Genomic DNA, 23,680 nt, shown 5'->3' on the forward strand with positions numbered 1-23,680 from the left:
CACCTGGAAACCATTTCAATTAACAGGTGTGCCTTGTTAAAAGTTCATTTGTGGTATTTCTTTCCTTCTTAATTAATGTGTTTGAGCCAATTAGCTGTGTTGTGACAAGGTAGGGTTGGTATACAGAAGATAGCCCTATTTGGTAAAAGACCAAGTCCATATTATGGCAAGAACCCCTTTGGGTGCTGCCATAGAGTTACATTAGAACTGCCCATCCAAGAAGGCTCAAGGCCATAGATAAAATGACATCAAATCACATTATATCTACAGTAGCTTTGATTGGAGTGATCATCGTACTTTCAAAATCTTAGCTAGCAAGCTAGCAGTTATCATCAAGAATCAAGTCAGCAGGTAGCCGGGGCGTTAGAGCTTTGGACTTGTAACTGAAAGGTAGCAAGATCGAATCCCTGAGTTGACGAGGTAAAAATCTGTCGTTCTGCTCCTGTTTAAGGCAGTTAACCCACTATTCCTAGGCCCTCATTGAAAATAAGAATGTGTTCTTAACTGACCTGCCTGGTAAAATAAAAAAGTCAACAATCTACTGGCAAATCATTGTCATATGAAGAGAAATTATAAATAAAACATATCAGTGCTCATCAGCCATTGGACATAAACATTACACAACAAGTTGGAAATTGCAAATTCAACAATGAGTGGTTTGGAAGGAATCAGTGGCTAACAGCAAGTGTTGCAAAGCAATCTGCTATCTGTGGAGTGGGTGTGTGGTCCAAGTCTGGGTTTAAGGGCCTCCGGGGTGGCGCAGTGGTCTAGGGCACTGCATCGCAGTGCTAGCTGTGCCACCTCTGGGTTTGAGCCCAGGCTCTGTCGTGACCGGCAGGTCCATGGGGCGATGCACAATTGTCTGCTTATATGCCCCCCTTTATTTATCCTACGGTTCTGACTTGGTATACAGGGAGAGTACTGTAAGAATGGCCCATGTCCTAAATTCTGTCGCTGTATATTTCAAAAGTGCTGACCAAATAGTTATGTCCATCCTAGCTCATTCATCATGTCTTAATCGAAATTACAGAATTCCTCTTATCCACTCGACGTCACCTTATGCCATAGTTTGTTCATCTCAATTGTCAGTAGAAACCACATTGGTTTAAGCAAGTCAGCCATATCAGCTATGTTTTTTTTTTAAGGAAATAATATCATGTTGTGTTGCTACCATGCTTTGTTGTTGTCTTAGGTCTCTCTTTATTGTAGTGTTGTCTCTCGTCGTGATGTGTGTTTTGTCCTATATTTATTTATTATTATATCTTTTTTAATCCCAGCCCATATCCCCGCAGGAGACCTTTTGGTAGGTCGCCATTGTAAATAAGAATTTGTTCTTAAGTGACTTGCCTAGTTAATTAAAGATGAATTAAAAATGAATAAAAAATTAGTCTGTTTCGCTGCTAGACAAGGCTCTGCTGATAGCCAGGTGTAGCAGTAGTAAGGATTCACTCTATGGTGCTGAAAAGAAGGCTCAGCTTTATGTAGGCCCTAACAGTTTGTGGGCACCACAAGACACCATTATAGTGCAATTCATGTATTGTTTAGTGTTGTGTTGTGCAGTGACTTTGCTGGCATGCATCTAAAAAAAAAAGTTGGAGTTTGCCCAACCAAGTACAAACTACAAAGTATTAACTTAAGGGGGCTGAATAATTTTGCACGCCCAATTTTTCAGTTTTTGATTTGTTAAAAAAGTTTGAAATATCCAATAAATGTCGTTCCACTTCATGATTGTGTCCCACTTGTTGTTGATTCTTCACAAAAAAATACAGTTTTATATCTTTCTGTTTGAAGCCTGAAATGTGGCAAAAGGTCGCAAAGTTCAAGGGGGCCGAATACTTTCGCAAGGCACTGTAGCTACCACAGACATCATGGTGAGAGTTAAAGCTGAGTATAACGTATTTCAAATCAATCCACACTCATGTCTCAGCTGTGAAACTGTAAATGTCAAGTCAATTTGCTAACGTCATGTTAATAACTTCAATATTTAAAATGCAGCCATTATTTTTTACCTCTTAAAAGATATCTACAATCCACATAAAAAGTTGTGAAATCAACACTGCAAATTCAACCCAGAAAAAAACTATTGCGCAAAAAGGAAATATGAATTTCAGTGTACAATTATTTACATTATTAGCGGAAACAAATGAATTAATCCACCCATCTTCTTTACCTAAAATAACATTCACACTTAAAATTAAAAGGGAAGAAAATTGTAAAACGCAAATGCACTATACATGCATACTTAGAGTGACTTCAGAAACTATTCATACCCCTTGACTTATTTCACATTTTGGTGTGTTACAGCCTGAAGTCAAAATGGATTAGATCGATTTTTTTTCACCCATCTACACACAATACCCTATAATGACAAAGTGAAAAAAAAACATTTGTATTCTTCTTTTTTTTCTAAATGTATTGACAATTAAATACAGAAACATATAATTTACATAACTATTCACACCCCTGAGTCAATACATGTTAGAATCACATTTGGCAGCAACTACAGCTGTGAGTCTTTCTTGGTAAGTCTCTAATTCTTCAAGCTCTGTCAAGTTGATTGTTAATCATTGCTAGACAGCCATTTTAAAGTCTTACCATAGATGTTCAAGACAATTTAATTTAAAACTGTAAATAAGCCACACAGGAACATTCAATATTGTTTTTCTAAGCAACTGTTACGGTGCGTGAATGAGGACCCAAAAGCGAATTAACTTAAACAGAGCTTCTTTAATTACCAAACATAGGTAGGCTCAGACGGACCGGCAGATTCCGACAGGACAAGACAAGGTTACAGCAAACATGACGACAGTCTGGTTCAGGCATGAAACACAACAAACAAGAATCCGACAAGGACAGGAACAAAAACAGAGAGAGATATAGGGACCTAATCAGAGGGAAAAAGGGAACAGGTGGGAAACGGGGTGAATGGGTAGTTAGGAGGAGACAAGGCACAGCTGGGGGAAAGAGGGGGAGAAAAGGTAACCTAACAACGACCAGCAGAGGGAGACAGGGTGAAGGGAAAGGACAGAAACACACAACATGACAATACATGACAGTACCCCCCCACTCACCGAGCGCCTCCTGGCGCACTCGAGGAGGAAACCTGGCGGCAACGGAGGAAATCCTCGATCAGCGCACGGTCCAGCACGTCCCGAGAGGGAACCCAACTCCTCTCCTCAGGACCGTACCCCTCCCAATCAACGAGGTACTGGTGACCACGGCCCCGAGGACGCATGTCCAAAATCCTGCGGACCCTGTAGATGGGTGCGCCCTCGACAAGGATGGGGGGGGGGGGGGGGGGGAAGACGAGCGGGGGCGCGAAGAACGGGCTTAATACAGGAGACATGGAAGACCGGGTGGACGCGACGAAGGTATCGCGGAAGAAGAAGTCGAACTGCGACAGGATTAATGACCCGAGAAATACGGAACGGACCAATGAACCGCGGGGTCAACTTGCGAGAAGCCGTCTTAAGGGGAAGGTTCTGAGTGGAGAGCCAAACTCTCTGACCGCGACAATATCTAGGACTCTTAGTTCTACGCTTATTAGCAGCCCTCACAGTCTGCGTCCTATAACGGCAAAGTGCAGACCTGACCCTCTTCCAGGTGCGCTCGCAACGTTGGACAAAAGCCTGAGCGGAGGGGACGCTGGACTCGGCGAACTGAGATGAGAACAGCGGAGGCTGGTACCCGAGGCTACTCTGAAAAGGAGATAGCCCGGTCGCAGACGAAGGAAGCGAGTTGTGGGCGTATTCTGCCCAGGGGAGCTGTTCTGACCAAGACGCAGGGTTGCGAAAAGAAAGACTGCGTAAGATGCGACCAATAGTCTGATTGGCCCGTTCTGCTTGACCGTTAGACTGGGGGTGAAAGCCGGAAGAGAGACTGACGGAAGCCCCAATCAAACGGCAAAACTCCCTCCAAAATTGAGACGTGAATTGCGGACCTCTGTCCGAAACGACGTCTGACGGAAGGCCATGAATTCTGAAAACATTCTCGATGATGATTTGTGCCGTCTCTTTAGCAGAAGGAAGCTTAGCAAGGGGAATGAAATGAGCCGCCTTAGAGAACCTATCGACAACCGTAAGAATAACAGTCTTCCCCGCTGACGAAGGCAGTCCGGTGACAAAATCTAAGGCGATGTGAGACCACGGTCGAGAGGGAATGGGAAGCGGCCTGAGACGGCCGGCAGGAGGGGAGTTACCGGACTTAGTCTGCGCGCAGACCGAACAAGCAGCCACGAAACGACGCGTGTCATGCTCCCGGGTGGGCCACCAAAAACGCTGGCGAATGGAAGCAAGCGTACCCCGAACGCCAGGGTGGCCGGCTAACTTGGCAGAGTGAGCCCACTGAAGAACGGCCAGACGAGTAGGAACGGGAACGAAAAGAAGGTTCCTAGGACAAGCGCGCGGCGACGGAGTGTGAGTGAGCGCTTGCTTTACCTGCCTCTCAATTCCCCAGACAGTCAACCCGACAACACGCCCCTCAGGGAGAATCCCCTCGGGGTCAGTGGAGGCTACTGAAGAACTGAAGAGACGAGATAAAGCATCAGGCTTGGTGTTCTTAGAGCCCGGACGATAAGAAATCACGAACTCGAAACGAGCGAAAAACAGCGCCCAACGCGCCTGACGCGCATTAAGTCGTTTGGCAGAACGGATGTACTCAAGGTTCCTATGGTCAGTCCAAACGACAAAAGGAACGGTCGCCCCCTCCAACCACTGTCGCCATTCGCCTAGGGCTAACCGGATGGCGAGCAGTTCGCGGTTTCCCACATCATAGTTACGTTCCGACGGGGACAGGCGATGAGAAAAATACGCGCATGGGTGGACCTTGTCGTCAGAGAGGGAGCGCTGAGAAAGAATGGCTCCCACGCCCACCTCTGACGCGTCAACCTCGACAACGAACTGTCTAGAGACGTCAGGTGTAACAAGGATAGGAGCGGATGTAAAACGATTCTTGAGGAGATCAAAAGCTCCCTGGGCGGAAACGGACCACTTAAAGCACGTCTTGACAGAAGTAAGGGCTGTGAGAGGAGCTGCCACCTGACCGAAATTACGGATGAAACGACGATAGAAGTTCGCGAAGCCGAGAAAGCGCTGCAGCTCGACGCGTGACTTAGGGGCGGGCCAATCAATGACAGCTTGGACCTTAGCGGGATCCATCTTAATGCCTTCAGCGGAAATAACAGAACCGAGAAATGTGACGGAGGAGGCATGAAAAGTGCACTTCTCAGCCTTCACAAAAAGACAATTCTCTAAAAGGCGCTGGAGGACACGTCGAACGTGCTGAAGATGAATCTGGAGTGACGGTGAAAAAATCAGGATATCGTCAAGGTAAACGAAAACAAAGATGTTCAGCATGTCTCTCAGGACATCATTGACTAATGCCTGAAAGACAGCTGGAGCGTTAGCGAGGCCGAAAGGAAGAACCCGGTATTCAAAGTGCCCTAACGGAGTGTTAAACGCCGTCTTCCACTCGTCCCCCTCCCTGATGCGCACGAGATGGTAAGCGTTACGAAGGTCCAACTTAGTGAAAAACCTGGCTCCCTGCAGGATCTCGAAGGCTGAAGACATAAGAGGAAGCGGATAACGATTCTTAACTGTTATGTCATTCAGCCCTCGATAATCTATGCAGGGGCGCAGAGACCCGTCCTTCTTCTTGACAAAAAAAAACCCCGCTCCGGCGGGAGAGGAGGAGGGGACTATGGTACCGGCGTCAAGAGCTACAGACAAATAATCCTCGAGAGCCTTACGTTCGGGAGCCGACAGAGAGTATAGTCTACCCCGGGGGGGAGTGGTTCCCGGAAGGAGATCAATACTACAATCATACGACCGGTGTGGAGGAAGAGAGGTGGCCCTGGACCGACTGAACACCGTGCGCAGATCGTGATATTCCTCCGGCACCCCTGTCAAATCACCAGGCTCCTCCTGTGAAGAAGAGACAGAGGAAACAGGAGGGATAGCAGACATTAAACATTTCACATGACAAGAGACGTTCCAGGAGAGGATAGAATTACTAGACCAATTAATGGAAGGATTATGACAAACTAGCCAGGGATGGCCCAAAACAACAGGTGTAAAAGGTGAACGAAAAATCAAAAAAGAAATGGTTTCGCTATGATTACCAGAAACAGTGAGGGTTAAAGGTAGCGTCTCACGCTGAATCCTGGGGAGAGGACTACCATCCAGGGCGAACAAGGCCGTGGACTCCCTTAACTGTCTGAGAGGAATGTCATGTTCCCGAGCCCAGGTCTCGTCCATAAAACAGCCCTCCGCCCCAGAGTCTATTAAGGCACTGCAGGAAGCTGACGAACCGGTCCAGCGTAGATGGACCGACAAGGTAGTGCAGGATCTTGAAGGAGAGACAGGAGTAGTAGCGCTCACCAGTAGCCCTCCGCTTACTGATGAGCTCTGGCTTTTACTGGACATGAAGTGACAAAATGACCAGCAGAACCGCAATAGAGACAGAGGCGGTTGGTGATTCTCCGTTCCCTCTCCTTAGTCGAGATGCGGATACCTCCCAGCTGCATAGGCTCAGCTCCCGAGCCGGCAGAGGAAGATGGTAGTGATGCGGAGAGGGGGGCAACGGAGAACGCGAGCTCCTTTCCACGAGCTCGGTGACGAAGATCAACCCGTCGCTCAATGCGAATAGCGAGTTCAATCAAGGAATCCACGCTGGAAGGAACCTCCCGGGAGAGAATCTCATCCTTTACCTCTGCGCGGAGACCCTCCAGAAAACGAGCGAGCAAAGCCGGCTCGTTCCAGCCACTGGAGGCAGCAAGAGTGCGAAACTCAATAGAGTAGTCTGTTATGGATCGATTACCTTGACATAGGGAAGACAGGACCCTGGAAGCCTCCTCCCCAAAAACAGATCGATCAAAAACCCGTATCATCTCCTCCTTAAAGTCCTGATACTGGTTAGTACACTCAGCCCTTGCCTCCCAGATTGCCGTGCCCCACTCACGAGCCCGTCCAATAAGGAGAGATATGACGTAGGCGACACGAGCAGTGCTCCTGGAGTAAGTGTTGGGCTGGAGAGAAAACACAATATCACACTGGGTGAGGAACGAGCGGCATTCAGTGGGCTCCCCAGAGTAACACGGCGGGTTATTGATTCTGGGCTCCGGAGATTCGAAAGCCCTGGAAGTGGCCGGTGGATCGAGGCGGAGATGGTGAACCTGTTCTGTGAGGTTGGAGACTTGGGTGGCCAGGGTCTCAACGGCATGTCGAGCAGCAGACAATTCCTGCTCGTGTCTGCCTAGCATCGCTCCCTGGATCTCGACGGCTGAGTGGAGAGGATCCGAAGTCGCTGGGTCCATTCTTGGTCGGATTCTTCTGTTACGGTGCGTGAATGAGGACCCAAAAGCGAATTAACTTAAACAGAGCTTCTTTAATTACCAAACATAGGTAGGCTCAGACGGACCGGCAGATTCCGACAGGACAAGACAAGGTTACAGCAAACATGACGACAGTCTGGTTCAGGCATGAAACACAACAAACAAGAATCCGACAAGGACAGGAACAAAAACAGAGAGAGATATAGGGACCTAATCAGAGGGAAAAAGGGAACAGGTGGGAAACGGGGTGAATGGGTAGTTAGGAGGAGACAAGGCACAGCTGGGGGAAAGAGGGGGAGAAAAGGTAACCTAACAACGACCAGCAGAGGGAGACAGGGTGAAGGGAAAGGACAGAAACACACAACATGACAATACATGACAGCAACTCCAGGTTATATTTCTCCTCGTGTTTTAGGTTATTGTCCTGATGAAAGGGGAATTTGTCTCCCAGTGTCTGTTAGAAAGGAGACTGAACCAGGTTTTCCTCTGGATCTTGCCTGTGCTTAGCTCAATTCCATTTCTTTTTATCCCCAAAAAACTCCCTTGCCAATAACAAGCATACCCATAACATGATGTAGCCACCACCATGCTTGAAAATATGAAGTGGTACTCAGTGATGTGTTGTGTTGGATTTGCCCCAAACATAACGTATTCAGGATATAAAGTACATTTCTTTGCCATATTTTTTGCAGTTTTACATTATTTCCACATTGCAAACATGATGCATGTTTTGAAATATGTATATTCCATACAGGCATCCTTCTTTTTACTCTGTCATTTAGGTTAGTATTGTGGAGTAAATACAATATTGTTGATCCATCCACAGTTTTCTCCTATCACAGCCATTAAACTCTGTAACTGTTTTAAAGTCACCATTGGCCTCATGGTGAATCCCTGAGCGGTTTCCTACCACGGCAACTGAGTTAGGATGTACACCTGTATCTTTGTAGTGACTGGGTGTATTGATACACCATCCAAAGTGTAATTAATAACTTCACCATGCTCAAATAGATATTCAATGTCTGATTTTTTAATTTTTTAACCCATCTACCAATAGGTGCTCTTCTTTGCAAGGCATCGGAAAACCTCCCTGGTCTTTGTGGTTGAATCTGTGTTTGAAATTCACTGCTCGACTGAGGGACAAAATAATTGAGGGTACAGATAATTGTATGTGTGGGCTACAGAGATGAGGTAGTCATTCAAAAATCATGTTAAACACTATTATTGCTGACAGAGTCCATGCAACTTATTATGTGACTTGTTAAGCACATTTTGTACTCCTGAACATACTTAGGCTTGCCATAACAAAGGGGTTGAATACTTATTGACTCAAGACTCATTTCAGCTTTTCATTTTAAATTAATTTGTAAACATTTCAAAAAACATAATTCCTTTTTGACATTATGGGGTATTGGGTGTAGGCCAGTGACACAACATCTAAATGTAATACATTCAGGCTGTAACACAACAAAATGTGGAAAAAGTCAAGGGGTGTGAATACTTTCTGAAGGCACTGCAGGTAAGGATCACTTAAAATAAGTGGAATGTTTGAACTCACAATAGCTCACATGATTGTTTTTATTTCTCCTCACTCACCACCTCAGTCAGTTATCAAAGTTAGGAGGAAAGTGCTTATTTCAATTCATAAAGGTTCAGTGGCCAGAATAACAAAAACAAGTTTTTGATTCAAAGCCATAAGTTATAAAGCAATGACATGACATCATAAGGATGTCATACGCTTCGGTCAGTGGGACACACTGTTGCATAAGTGGAGATAATATACAGCATATAAATAGTAGTCAAATATTTTCCATCGTCAACAAGAGAGTACTTTTCTAATATATAAAGACATCTCACAGTATACATAATATTCACTTCTCTATTTGTGCAATAGCATAAAGATAAAAACACAACATTGAGACTCTGCAACATAAAACATTTCAAATGGATACATTTACATTAAACATAGCGGCACAAATCAGCAATTTCATTCCACAAAGTAAAAGATATGTTTTAGTGCAATATTCATTGATAATAAATAACACTGTCACGTCAGACAATTCTGATTAAAAGTTCCTTAAAAATGATATTCACTTTTCCCTTGCTTAATATGCTCGTTCAAAACATAGGTAGAAAGCAAAGAAAAGGCACAGACAGACCTTTGCTGTTCAATCAAAAGCACCAAACTGGACAAGAAGCAAGTCTATGCAAAATTTGGTCAGACTCAATTTGCAAATACTTTCATATTTCAGATACTTCTGTTGTTACTCCCTCTCCAATGTTTTCAATAATCAAACCCTTAACTATCATCACTCGATATGAATACAATAACAGCCTATTTTCAAAGTTGTCAAATCAAATCAAATGTTATTGGTCACATACACATATTTAGCAGATGTTATTGCAGGTGTAGCGAAATGCTTGTCCACGTATACATGTCTACATATACATGTGTATGCACATACTGTATGTGTTAAGAGTGGGTTATGGAGTATAATCAACATCAATAATTATGTTTGTGTGCAAGTGTATGCAAGCTTAACTAATATATAAGCATTTACTTTAACACCATGTTTTGCACCTGTGTCCACCGCTTCAACTGACTTCTTGCTTGTCCTTCGCTATGAGGATTCTGCTGACCTAAATGTTCAAAAACTCTTAATTCATAGAGAAATTCATAGAGAGCATGAAGTCTTGTGTTGTTCCTGTATTTCAAGGTTTGTTCTTCGCTCAGATATAGATATAGTCTGTGGGAGGGAGACAGGAGGGGAGGGGCGTGTTAGATGACTGGCCTTTACACTACTAGCATGCAGAAACCTGAACCGACTGAGAGAGCCTCCAACACCCAACCAAAAGGGACTGGATGAAGTCATCTTGTATGTATGTCTGTCTGTCTGTCTGTCTAGAGGAATGAGATTGAGAGGGACTGTGGATGTATTCTGGTGCCAGATCTTCTTGTGCTGTCTTGCCAACTCCTATGTGACCATAGAAGTTGGCAAGACAGCATAAACAGATCTAGGACCAGGCAAGCTGGGGACTGGGCGATTGATGAGAGGCTCAGCTGCTCCTGGAGGAAGCTCCAATGTACACTATATATACAAAAGTATGTGGACACCCCTTCAAATTAGTGGATTCGGCTATTTCAACCATACCCGTTGCTGACAGGTGTATACAATCGAGCAATCTCCATAGACAAACATTGGCAGTGGAATGGCCTTACTAAAGAGCTCAGTGACTTTCAACATGGTATCGCCATAGGATGCCACCTTTCCAACAAGTCAGTTCATCACATTTCTGCCCTGCTAGAGCTGCCCCGGTCAACTGTAAGTGCTGTTATTGTGAAGTGGAAATGTCTAGGAGCAACAACAGCCCAACCGCGAAGTGGTAGGCCACACAAGCTCACAGAACTGGACCGCCGAGTGCTGAAGTGCGTAAAAATCGTCTGTCCTCGGTTGCAACACTCACTACCGAGTTCCAAACTGCCTCTGGAAGCAACGTCAGCACAAGAACTGTTCGTCGGGAGCTTCATGAAATGGGTTTCCATGGCCGAACAGCTGTACACAAGCCTAAGATCACCATGCACAATGCCAAGCGTCAGCTGGAGCAGTGGAAACACCTTCTCCAGAGTGAAGAATCACGCTTTATCATCTGGCAGTCCGAAGGATAAATCTAGGGTTGGTGGATGCCAGGAGAACGCTACCTGCCCCAATGCATAGTGCCAACTGTATTGCATGGTTCAGGAAGGGCCCCTTAGTTCCAGTGAAGGGGAATCTTAACGCTACAGCATACAATGACATTCTAGACGATTCTGTGCTTCCAACATTGTAGAAACAGTTTGGGGAAGGCTCTTTACTGTTTCAGCATGACAATGCCCCCGTGCACAAAGCGAGGTCCATACAGAAATGGTTTGTCGAGATCGGTGTGGAAGAACTTGACTGGCCTGCACAGAGCCCTGACCTCAACCCTATTGAACACCTTTGGGATGAATTGGAACACCAACTGCGAGCCAGGCCCATTCACCCAAAATCAGTGCCCAACCTCACTAATGATCTTGTGGCTGAATGGAAGCAATTCCAGTGGAGGCTGTTATAGCAGCAATGGGGGGACCAACTCCATATTAATGTTCATGATTTTAGAATGAGATGTTAGACGAGCAGGTGTCCACATACTTCTGGTCATGTAGCGTATGTCCCAAATGGTACCCTATTCCCTATAGAGTGCATTACTTTTGGCCAGAGCCCTATGCAACCCCAGTCTATAGATGCTCCTCAGAAGTGATCCTGAGGGAGGCGATGGCCTTGGTGCAGGTCTGAAGACCCTCTTCCTGCTTAGGGTCCCTGACCGTGAGGACAGAGACAGGATCTTTCTCCTCCTCAGAGTCCCAGGGTGTCTGGTGGGGGGACGGCCTCTCCTTTTCCCACTCCTTCTCCTGCTGCTGGGCTACTGAGTCCTCTGCACCGAAGCCCGCCACACAGACAGATCCCTCCTTATTGCTGTCCTGGTGGAGCTCAGTCTTCTGATGGGACAGGGCTGACAGATGGGTCCGGTCAGAGCTGCAGGAGGGCAAAGTGCGCAGTACCTGGATCCCCCCGATAGGGACCATGGGGAGTAGAGTTCGAGCCTGCTGCTGAGAGTGTAGGGGAAGGTGGCTGAGGACGTTATGATGGGTACAACTGGAGATGTAGGGACCAGGCAGTTTGGGGAGTGTGCTTCTCCTCTGATCCTAAAAACAACAAGTTATAGTGACTACCAGAAGACAGTTTTCTACAGTTTAATGCAGGGACTCCAGGGGTGGGAAAAAAAATGAATAAAGGTTTTATATCAAGAATACTAACAACCCAGCTGACAAAGATGGTTGAAATGAAGTCAGTGCAACTAGTTTTGCATGGACAAGCATACTAGTCAATCTAAACATGTGTGTATAATATAGTGTATACAACTATATTACATACCAAATCCATTTCAATGGATCCTCCCTTGTGGACAAGTTCAGCCTTGGCTTGTCGCTTGGTTTTATCGCCAGACCCTCTGTGTTGCGACCCCCCTCTACGTGGAGACACAGCCCTCAGCACCACCCTCTGTCTGCCCCGGGCCGATGGCTCCCTCCTCCCAGGCAGGTCCACTCCGCCTGGGGACAGGGGCCTCTCCATGCAGGCCGGGGAGAGGTGCTGGATGGGGGTGAGGTTGGGGGAGCTGGGCCTCAGCTGGGAAGTGTCCCATCGAGGTGAGAAGCGACCCCGGGGGGAGAGGTCTCTACGGGGTGATGGGTAGCGGAGCTGGGAGGGGGACGGTTCCCTCAGAGGGGACTCCCAGCCAGTGGACAGCAGACCGGTGAACAGACAACCCTGGTCAGGAGACAGCATGGCCAGGCTACAGTCCTCCTCCACAAGCCTCTCTCTCTCACTCTGCTCCTTGTCCAGGCTGGAGGCCAAGACAGTCCTCCGGTCTGACCCCGTCCTCTTGCCTGAGATGGAGGTGTGGGGATGGCACGGTGGAGGCACGATGAAGTTGGTGAGGCAGCTGGGGAGAGAACGGAAGGTACTGAGGGTACAGCCATGGAGAGCCGACGACACAACCTGGGTGATGGTGGTAGCGGTGACCGACGGAGAGGCTATGTCACAGGGCTGAGGGCTGGTGCTCCGGGAGTGGATTTTTGGAGTGGAGCCACTGTCGTAATCATCATCGTCATCTTCGTCGATGTCATCTATCTCTTCATCGGAGTCGTCTGCGTCCGAGAACTGGTGTTTGGCTGAGCTCAAGACCCCAGTCTTCGAGTCTTGCTGGATGTCATCTGTATTGTTTGAAAGAACAGGAAAAAATAAAGACAAATATAATATCAAATTCCTTTCTGTCATTAACTCAGTGTTACATATCTGAATAATTCATATTAGGGAGTGAAGTATAGTATACTGGTCATTGGTCAATATTTTACCAGATTCCTGTGTCTCTGTATCATCCACTGTGACTGACACACCAAGCTCAAGACACTTCTTCATGTGAGCCTTTGACTTCATATGCTTGGTCAGGTTTCCTGTAGGACAACAAACATTTAAAGATTCATCTTGTTGAGCTTACTACATTCATTTCCATTAAATTGTACATTTTGGAAATAAATGTTCCTATTGTCATCAATCAATCAAATCAATTAAATCATCAGTTGTCACAAAGTGCTTTTATACCTCTTGTTTCATTCATTTCAATGGAATAAAAAGACGGGATACACACCTTTCGTTTTGAAAGCGAAGTTGCAGACCCTGCAAACGTAGGGTCTGACGTCAGTGTGGGTGCGTATGTGTTTCTTTAGCATACTAGGTTTCTTACAGCGGATGCCACACTCCTCACAGATATACTTCCCCCGGCCTCGGCCCCTCACGTACACATAGTCCTCATTGGACTTGAACCTGAGGGAAGGGAAACGATCCTTAATGTGATGTTCTATAAAAAAAAGCTAAGTTAAGTGAATACATATATTTCATCTAATTCCAGAACACCCTTCTGACCTCAATAGGACTACCGGGTTAAATAAATAAAGTTACAAATATTTTGTACCACCAGGCGTTACCCCTATATAAAACATTACAAGCTAACATTATAATGAACATTCTCTTGCTTATTGATTCATGTGATCGTATCATAACTGACCCTCCTTCAAAGATTTTGATCTGTGTTGGTGTTGGTGTTGGCGCTGCTGTTTGTTTCGAGGAGACCTCCATGTCTTTCCAGTCCTCCTTCGCTGCTTTTACCCTGCAGCTGGCATCCTTCACTTTCCTTCCACAGGAGATCACATCCAGCTCTTTGAGCTCCGGTTTGCTCTGTAGCTAAATGAGCCAGATAAATAAACATTAATATGAAGGAAGACTAAAAAAATAAAAAAATGTAACCCCATTTTCTCTCCATGATCTTGTCTGGTCGCTGCAATTCCCTCGGGAGAGGCGAAGGTCGAGTAATGCGTCCCCAGAAACCACCAAATCGTTTGCTTAACCCGGAAGCCAGCCGCACCAATGTTTCGGAGGAAACACCGTGAGCCAAGTAAAGCCCCTCCGGCCAAACCCTACCCTAACCCGGACGACGCTGGGCCAAACCCTCCACTAACCCGGACGACGCTGGGCCAAACCCTCCCCTAACCCGGACGACGCTGGGCCAAACCCTCCCCTAACCCGGACGACGCTGGGCCAAACCCTCCCCTAACCCGGACAGCGCTGGGCCAATTGTGCGCTGCGCTATGGGACTCCCGGTCACGACCGATAATGACACAGGGATCGAACCCCAGGCTGTAGTGATGCAGCAACCTTAGACCGCTGCACCACTCGGGAGGTCAAGAATATACATTCTGTTAACATGCAGTTTAGATATGTTTAGGTAATGGAGTTAGGTAATACAGGATATTAACAATGTAATATGGTTACAATATTATACAATATTAGATAGTTTATGATGTAACTTGAGTCAAGGATGGTAAACATACAATATGGAAATGTAAGGGTGACTAAATAAAAAATGAACAATAAAGGTTCTCACCAGCTCAAGCCTCTGCCTCCATAAGAGTGAGGAGGAGACCAGTTTCCCAGTCCCAGGTTGGTACATGGCAGCCATGGTGTACACCCATGTGTTAGTCTTCTGTTTGGAGTGGAGCAGAGCCAGGGTTGCACTGGTGTTGAGGTTAGGAGGGTTGGGGTTATGGGAACTGACGCACCACGTAGTGTACACAGAGGACATAGGAGAAGTGTTGTGAGTGCTGTTTGGCTTGGTGTAGTTCAGATAGCACCAACTCACAACTGTCATTGTGCGAAGACTTGGAAACTGAGATATCAGTTTGGTGTTTTCACCGTCAGAGATGAGGATGCCCTGACCTTTGACTACCTGCACCATAATTTCCATCTGTGCCTTGCTGTCCATGCCAGACTCTTTGAAATCATTTAGGGAAATCAGAGAGGGTGGATGTAGGCGTGTTTCGGTTGGGGAGTTGTTCATAGGGGAATCAGGACATTCTGACCCTTGTTGCTGAGGTGAGATGAAGCTTTCACTTGCTCGGTCGTCTTGAGAATGACGTGAAGATGACACAGACAAAGAGGATATAGAAGAAAGGCCTGACAGTGATGCTCCCTGGTTGGTGTCACTTTTAAACTCAGTCTTTAAACTGTACTTGCTCTCTTCGGTCACATTACAGTTCCCTAACTCCACAGCACCCAACTCCTCCACTATCTCACCGTACATTTTCTCCTCTTTGACACGTTTCTGCTGTTTTACCTCCGTGAACAGGTCCAAGCTGCTGGCCGGAGACAACATGCGCTTGTTGGATCCACCACTGGATCCACAGTTGGTGGTGGAGATAGTCCTGGAGGTCAGGGTTAGTGGGATGCCTGTCTTAAACTTAGCTGGTGACAGATCTAGAACTTGAATCTGGGCTGGGTTGTTGGTCAACAGTCCTCGGGGGTGTCCTAATAACGCATCTAAATTTGTGGATAAATGTGCAAAGTGAGAAGTGAGAGAGTTTTCGTATGGATCCTCTACAACCTGTGACACAGTGGTGTATGTAATGCTACTGTAAGATGGCATGTGAGCCTGTACTCTAACAGGAACTAAGAGACCAGAGTGTGGTGGCTGAGGGGCAAACATTGGCAGAGACTGCGAGAGCAGAGAAGTGGTTGAGAGCGACAGGGCATTGCTGAGGTACTGAGGAAGAATATTTAGCGGAAGGACTGGATGTGTAAATTCAGGGTCAACATTCAAGGACGCCTGTCTTACCAAGTTACCCCGTCTGGGTTCTGAGTAACTGGCGCCGAGTTCCGCATGTCTAACTTTGGCCATTGGAGAGAGACTGCCGTAGTCAAATGATACGCTTCGGACCTCTGGGAGCTCTCTGCGCTGAGAGTTGCATGGTGCCTGTTCTGAAGAGGAGCGTCTCATTTCATGTTGTTGACGCTGGTTCAGGACAGAGAGGGAGTGGGCGCTTCCTGGCACAGCTAAGAACTCCAACGCTTTTCCAAACTCATCCTGTCTAGCTGCCAGGGGAGCTGGCTTGGGGATAAACTCTCGCTCTCTCTCTTCTCGGTCAAACGAGAAGCTGGAGCAGTAGGATAGGTTGCTATCCTGACTAGGGCTTCGGGAGAGGCTCGTACAGGCCGACTCGAAGCTAGACTCACCAGAAGAGTGCTCCAAGTCAGCTAAGCGCAGTCTCTTCTTCTTTGGAGGGAGTTTTTCTGGGGGGAACTGAGACAGGGTTTCACTTCTTTGAGGCCATTGGAACTCCTCTACATATCTATCGGGCTCCTTCGCCTTCACCTGTTTCACCTCCGCTGCTTTCTCTTTCTCTGGACTGTCAGGTTCTACAGTCACCCTGATCTCTGGGACCTGTATGTTGGACTGACGGACTAGCTTAGGTGTCATTTGATATGATTGATCTAACAATCTACTGTCACTCAATTGGTGTGCAATGATCTCAGTCCTTTTATCTCGGGTTTCGGTTTGCTCCACCACTTCCATTGAGGAAGGCTTTTCCCGTCTCTGGCGGTTGTAAGACTCGTCCGAGTGCGACCTGCTCAAGGAGTTTGTGTGTTGAATCACAGAGATGACATTACCTAAAGCTCTCTTCTCTGTGGTGTCTTCCAACATTTCCATGTCCAGTCTATCACAGTGCGCTCTATCCTGTGTAATCACGCTTTGGGCATGTACTTTCACTGAAGGAGTCGTGGTTAGAGCACCTTGAGAGGCTTGCTTTGAATCACAGTCCCTCGTCTCTTCAGTGTGGTCGTAGTCTGTGTGATACTGGCTTGCTATATCCTCCTCCTCCCTGATACAGTTTTCCTTCCGTCGTTTCCTCGTCGCAAATTCCATCTCTACTCCAAGGTTGGAAATATCAGAGATGTTTCCGTAGTGGTCAGGAAGTTCTGTGTGTCCATCGTGTGCAGAGTGTTCAAAGGCAGCCTGTCGCCTGAGTCTCCTAATACCTCCAGGGGACGCCCTCTCATCAAAGGAGTGGCTGCCTCGCAGGCCTTGTGGCATGTCCAGACACGCAGCTGAGGACGTGGGCATCGAGTTGCTCCGCACCAGCTGCCCAGAATCGGAGAGCTCTAGTTGAGCCTCTTTAATTTCTTTCCTTGTAAATGAATGTGTGTTAATTCTGATCGATTCTATCATTGATTCCTTTTCTTGTGTGAATACACGTGAAACACCTCGCTCTGAAGACTTGCAATCACTTATTAAGTCTGTAGTGCAAGTCACAACAGTTATGGCCTGTTTCGGGTTCGGTTTGTAACACTTCCCAAACATAATCTCTTGATAGGACTTGGCGTTTGTGTTGGGAGGACCACCGGTTTGGTGTTCTGCGCTCTCAGAGCGTGAGAAGTAGCCTGAGTCTGTGCTGCCTTTGCTTCCCTGGCTAGGCAGGGAGAGAGATGTGTCAGTGTCACTGCTCCTTTTCTCTGAGAGCCGGAGTGCCAGCCTCTGCTTGATGGCGCTGGATTGAATTGCACGACTGACCTGAGAAACTGCTGGAGCTTGAGCACCATTGATCTCTGGGAGCCTGGCTGAACGCTCCTCAGATAATGTTGATGTAACTCCCTGTTTCTGGGCAATGAGATTCAGTACTTTCACAGCAGTGGTGCTATCTGATTCCTCGACTGAAACAGAGTCCAAGAACGATGAATAGTCATCATCCGTGTCAGAGCTCTGCTCAGCGTCAGAGTATAGCTCTCCTTCTCCTTCTAAAGATCCCCGGTCCTCTATGTTGGCATTGTAAGAACCCAGTTCTGAAATTGGCACGGTCCCAGCTTTTACAGAGTGAGCATGAGATTTTCTGTGTTTGTATAAATTGCTCTTGGTTTTGAAAGAGAAGCCGCAGGGAACGCAGGGGTAGGGTCGCTCCCCAGTATGTGAGCGAATATGCTTTTTAAGTACGCTGGGTTTGGCACATGCCCTCCCACAATAATCACAAACATACTTCCCAGGCCTCTGCTGCTGTTTCTGCTCCAGCTTACTACACACGTCCTTGGATAGCTCCTCTATCCCTGACTGGGAACAGTGTTGAAGAGACGCGGGTAAACTGGGGGCGCTCCTCTGAGGAGAGGGCCCTTCACAGTTGCCATGGGATAGCGGAAGTGCAGAAACCGAGCGATCTGCCGTTTTCTGTTGAGCAAAGGGAACTGCCTGTCTCCCCAGTGGTGGATATGATGTTAATACGTTGTAATGAGGATGACTGCAGGCTTGATCCTGTAATTGGCGTGGTGATTTCCCTAATTGTCTTAGTTTCCCTGAGTCAGGCTTGTCTGTTGAACCACATGTGGTTCTACTCTGGTCCTCCTCGGGTTGTGGGCATTGGTGCCACCCCTCCCCCTCAGAATCAGCCGAAGGGGGCATTTTAGTTTGGGCAGTTGTAGGCTCTGGTGCTGCCCACTCTGTCTGTGTAACTGTCTTTTTCAGACCCTCTTTAGAGCATTTCACCTCCACAGTAGCTTCTAGTGACTCCATGACGGTTCCTCTTCAGGGTTGATATCCAACAGACAATAATGTCTGTGATGTAAATGTAGTAATATGTGGAGATAAAGGGTCATCTGAAAGACATCAGAAAGCTGAAATTATTATCAGTGAAATTGCATACCTCAAAACATTACCTCAAGGACACCCAAGCATTATCCCTAGCAAAGACAGAATACAAGAGTCGGTAGATGCAAAGATGGCTTACTTACAAAAATAACGTACCTTATGTTCCTTCCTCAAATAAACTTGGTACATAATGACCAGTGTTCACAGCAGGAAAGAAGAATCTGGCTCTTTACTAGACTTTTTCAAATCCTGTTACCTCATAGTATCTCATATTACACACACACATTGTGCACTCCAATCACAATGTGTGTGTGTGTGCGTACTGTATTTGTGTGCACTTGGACTCTAAACTCAAAGACATTGGATGTGCGTACTGTATATTATCCTGTCCTATATCTCAGTTCCATACCATGGGGCTATCTGGATCTCGGAGCTATTACTATGCCTTCATCACAAATGGCAGCCTATCCCTTACATAGTGCACTACTTTTGACCAGGGCCCGTAGAATAAGATGTAATCTTGTCCCATACCTCAGCAAAATACAATGGAGTTGGGTATGTAATCTTGTCCCATACCTCAGCTCTACACCATGGGGCTCCACAATATGCTGCGTCTCAGAGGGAACATCATTTTCATCTTCTCGGTATCAAAGGCTGTGTGCTCTTTAACAAGGTTATGTAAGATTATCTGGTTCAAACCCACTGAGCTACTCTTAATTAGGACATTCTATGAGTGACGCCCTCTTTTTTTGTTTCTTCCTACTGCTCTCTTTCTTACAACCATCCTAGTATTCTCTCTCTCTCTCTCTCTCTCTCTCTCTCTCTCAGGGATGATACAAATCCAAGGTGACTCAAGATGCAGAGATAAAACACGCATTAAATCAAAGAAGCTGTGCTTATACTGCAAGTATGTCCAACTAATATTCAAATGGGAAGTGCTTTATCCTCCCACTTGACATATGACTAAAGACTACAGTAATCAGATAGAGTTTTGCATTCCTCACTTCGACAGACACACCAAAGAGGAGAATCCAGTATATTCTGTGTACTGTAAAAGGTGGATTTTTGGAACATTCTATGAGAGAAGGTTTCCAGAGGTATCAGGGCAGAGGTGACAACATTGTAAGAAGCCTTGAGAGGGAGGGGACAGGGGATCTATCTCTCCTCAAGGTCGTTCTGACCTCATAGCTGGGTATTTTTCCATCCTTCCCAACTAAAGCAATGAGAGGAGGAACTACAATTGCAGGGTGTCAGGGAGATAAGCCCGCCTCATTGAAACAATGCATACCTCGCCTCTGAATTACACCACAGAGAGAGAGAGGGAAGGGAACAGACCCTTTAGTATGTACACTTCCCAATCTCTTTTAAGTCTATCTATTCCTCATGTGGGTAAAGCTAACGGTCATGTCGCACGTTACAGTAATATATCTCATTCATGGTATATCAAAACTGTTCACAGAAAGATGCTACTGTACCACTGCTGTGCATAGCCAAAGAGCTCTATTTTGATTTAATCTGACCACATTTTTTTTTGTAACGCCGCCGTATGGGACTCCCAATCATAGTCGGTTGTGATACAGCCTGGAATCAAACCAGGGTCTGTAGTGACGCCTCTAGCACTGAGATGCAGTGCTTTAGACCGCTCCGCCACTTGGGAGCCCCTGATAAATAGCATTGGCACTTGGATTGGAACCGGTGCTATGGTTAGATGACATGAAGATAGAGCTCTTTGGCCACACACACACACACACACACACACAAGTGGTGAGTTTGACATTGAAAAACGAAAGCAAATGCAGAAAAGTACTTTATACCTACAGTAAAATATGACGGTGGATCTTTGCTTTTATGGGGCTATTTTGCTTCAACTGGTCTTGGCGCCCTTGTTAAGGTCAACGGCATCATGAACTTTAACAAGTACCAGGACATTTTAGTCAAAAACCTGGTGGTCTCTACCAGGAGGCTGACACTTAGCCGCAAGTGGATCCCAGCAAGACATTAACCCCACGCACTAATCAAAATCCACAAAGAAATTGTTAATTGACCACAAAATCAACATTTTGCAATGACCATCTCAGTCTCTGGACTTGAACCACATTGAAAACCTGTGGTTTGAGTTGAATTGGGCAATCCATGCAGACGAAGGATATCAAGGATCTGGAAAGATTCTGTATGGATGAATGGTCTAAGATCCCTTCCAATGTGCTCTCCAATCTCATAACACATTTAGAAAAAGACTCAGTGTGGTTATCCTTGCAAGTGGTCAGTGCTAGAGTATCTTCTTTGAATGTATTACTCATTAAACAAAATATCTTTCTCTGAGCAATTGTATTAACATAATATAATTTCCCCATTTTTTTTAGCATACAATATAGCTCAGTATTTGTATTATCAGTTTTATACAGCCTTTTTTTCAAATCTTTATCAAGGATGCCAATATTTATGGATCTGACCGTATATGCTGATAAGACATGGATGGTACAGCAGCTGAAGCATGTTGAATGGAGACATTGGGAAGTATACTGTATGTAGGTTATTGAAAACGACTTTATAATACCACTGCATCATATCACGTTCAAGCTATACAGAACATATCCCATAACAGGGATGACAGCCATGTAGGCCAACACTAGCCCCTCATCTATACATCTTATAAGGAAAATACATAGCGCCAGGGACTGAGGCAGAAAGCCCATGGCATGACAGCCCACGGCATGCAGATTGAACACCAATGCAAGATGAGGCTGTTTTCTACTCAGAATATATGCAGTTAAAGCACAAGATCTGTGGTAAGAAAATAGTATCTCCTTAAACAACAGACAGACAGACATGCAAATATAATCCTCATACAAACCTGACATTAGTATACTCCCTTCTTGTCCCATATCGCCAGTCACATGTGACATACCTCATTTTGCAAATTCCAGCGGTCCATTCTCCATCCCTGGGTTATAGTAATAACAACAATGATCAGATTTAGCGAGGAGTAAAATCTCAAAAATCTTACGTTTTTGCCGCTGCTGCAGGCTGACTGAGTATTCGTTCAAATATCTATTGATGTGAGCTAGTCAACAGAGAAAATACCCAAGCATGACGCGGACAGACCCAGGCACAAAAATAGCAAAGGGGCCCTGTGAGGGATTATACAACAGCCTACGTTTAAAGACATTTTCTCAAACACAGCATTTACACTTTTTTTAGTGTGGGTCCAAAACAAAGCAGACAGATACACTTTCTCAGTGTGGGGGCAAAACAATGTTTAAACCCTTCATATACCAAAACGCTGCTTTTACCAGCGACCTGAACACAACAGACAGCAACATTTTCTTAGCTAGAGGTTCAAAACATAGCAGACACTTACATTTCTCAGCGGGTCCAGGAGGGAATAGAATATTCAACTACACTTTCCCGGTGTGGGTCCTTTATACACCAAAAGGGATTCTACCAATGTCTGGGATCCTTGATTACACTAGTCTGATAATCTGGGATGACCCAAATACACAGAAGACAGACCCAAGTAAAATCAGGGTTCATAGTGAAGTATAGTTAGGGATTTACCCTCCTCATTGGGCCAAAACACAGCAGACACTTACTTCCCCTCTGGGTGATGGGAAACAATTCACTGTGATCACTGACAACTACAAAGATATACAGTACCAGTCAAAAGTTTGAACACACCTACTCATTCAAGGGTTTTCTTTATTTTGACTATTTTCTACATTGTAGAATAATAGTGAAGACATCAAAATTATGAAATAACACATACAGAATCATGTAGTAACCCAAAAAAGGGTTAAATCAAAATAGATTTTAGATTCTTCAAAGTAGCCACCTTTTGCCTCAATGACAGCTTTGCACACTCTTGAGATTCTCTCATCCAGCTTCACCTGGAATGCTTTTCCAACAGTCTTGAAGGAGTTCCCACATATGCTGAGCACTTGTTGGCTGCTTTTCCTTCACTCTGCAGTCCAACTCATCCCAAACCATCTCAATTGGGTTGAGGTTGGGTGATTGTGGAGGCCAGGTCATCTGATGCAGCACTCCATCCCTCTCCTTCTTGGTCAAATAGCCCTTACACAGCCTGGAGGTGTGTTGGGTCATTGTCCTGTTGAAAATCAAATGATAGTCCCACTAAGCGCAAACTAGATGGGATGGTGTATCACTGCAGAATGCTGTGGTAGGCATGCTGGTCAAGAGTGCCTTGAATTATAAATAAATCACAGACAGTGTCACCAGCAAAGCACCCCCACACCATCACACCTCCTCATCCATGCTTTACGGTGGGAACCACAATTGCAGAGATCATCCATTCACCTACTCTGCATCTCAAAATGATACGGCGGTTGGAACCAAAAATACTAATTTGGACTCCTCAGACCAAAGGACAGATTTCCACCGGTCTAATGTCCATTGCTCATGTTTCTTGGCCCAAGCAAGTCTCTTCTTATTATTGGTGTCCTTTACTAGTGGTTTCTTTGCAGCAATTTGACCATAAAGGCCTGATTCACGCAGTCTTCTCTGGACAGTTAATGTTGAGATGTGTCTCTTACTTGAACTCCGTGAAGCATTTTTTTGTGCTGCAATCTGAAGTGCAGTTAACTCAAATGAACTTATCCTCTGCAGCAGAGATATCTCTGGATCTTCCTTTCCTGTGGCAGTCCTCATGAGAGCCAGTTTCATCACAGCACTTGAGTTTTTGCGACTGCAAAAAAAAGTTATTGAAATGTTCCGGATTGACTGACCTTCATGTCTTAAAGTATTGATGGACTGTCATTTCTCTTTGCTTATTTGAGCTGTTCTTGCCATAAT

General features: G+C 45.8%; 1 protein-coding gene across 1 annotated transcript; it reads right to left on the reverse strand.

Moving 5' to 3' along the window:
• Positions 1-8,890: 8,890 nt before the first annotated feature.
• Positions 8,891-21,919, reverse strand: LOC139374966 (transcription factor HIVEP2-like). The gene is made up of 7 exons (XM_071116252.1): positions 21,780-21,919; positions 14,849-18,879; positions 13,973-14,148; positions 13,556-13,731; positions 13,263-13,361; positions 12,283-13,121; positions 8,891-12,053 (listed from the first exon to the last, which is right to left on the reverse strand). Exons 2-7 carry the CDS (start codon positions 18,794-18,796, stop codon positions 11,586-11,588), a joined length of 5,706 nt encoding a protein of 1,901 aa, XP_070972353.1. The 5' UTR covers positions 18,797-18,879; positions 21,780-21,919; the 3' UTR covers positions 8,891-11,585.
• Between the last annotated feature and the right edge of the window lie 1,761 nt (positions 21,920-23,680).

Source organism: Oncorhynchus clarkii, chromosome 19 (assembly GCF_045791955.1).
Source record: "Oncorhynchus clarkii lewisi isolate Uvic-CL-2024 chromosome 19, UVic_Ocla_1.0, whole genome shotgun sequence".
Classification (NCBI taxonomy): domain Eukaryota; kingdom Metazoa; phylum Chordata; class Actinopteri; order Salmoniformes; family Salmonidae; genus Oncorhynchus; species Oncorhynchus clarkii.

Excerpts from the sequence above, each read along its gene's own strand:
- LOC139374966 (XM_071116252.1), bottom strand. The coding sequence starts at position 18,796 with ATGGAGTCACTAGAAGCTACTGTGGAGGTGAAATGCTCTAAAGAGGGT. Across the intron at positions 14,149-14,848 it reads GGAGGCAGAGGCTTGAGCTG|CTACAGAGCAAACCGGAGCT; the intron begins GTGAGAACCTTT and ends TGGCTCATTTAG. Across the intron at positions 13,732-13,972 it reads ATCAAAATCTTTGAAGGAGG|GTTCAAGTCCAATGAGGACT; the intron begins GTCAGTTATGAT and ends CCCTTCCCTCAG.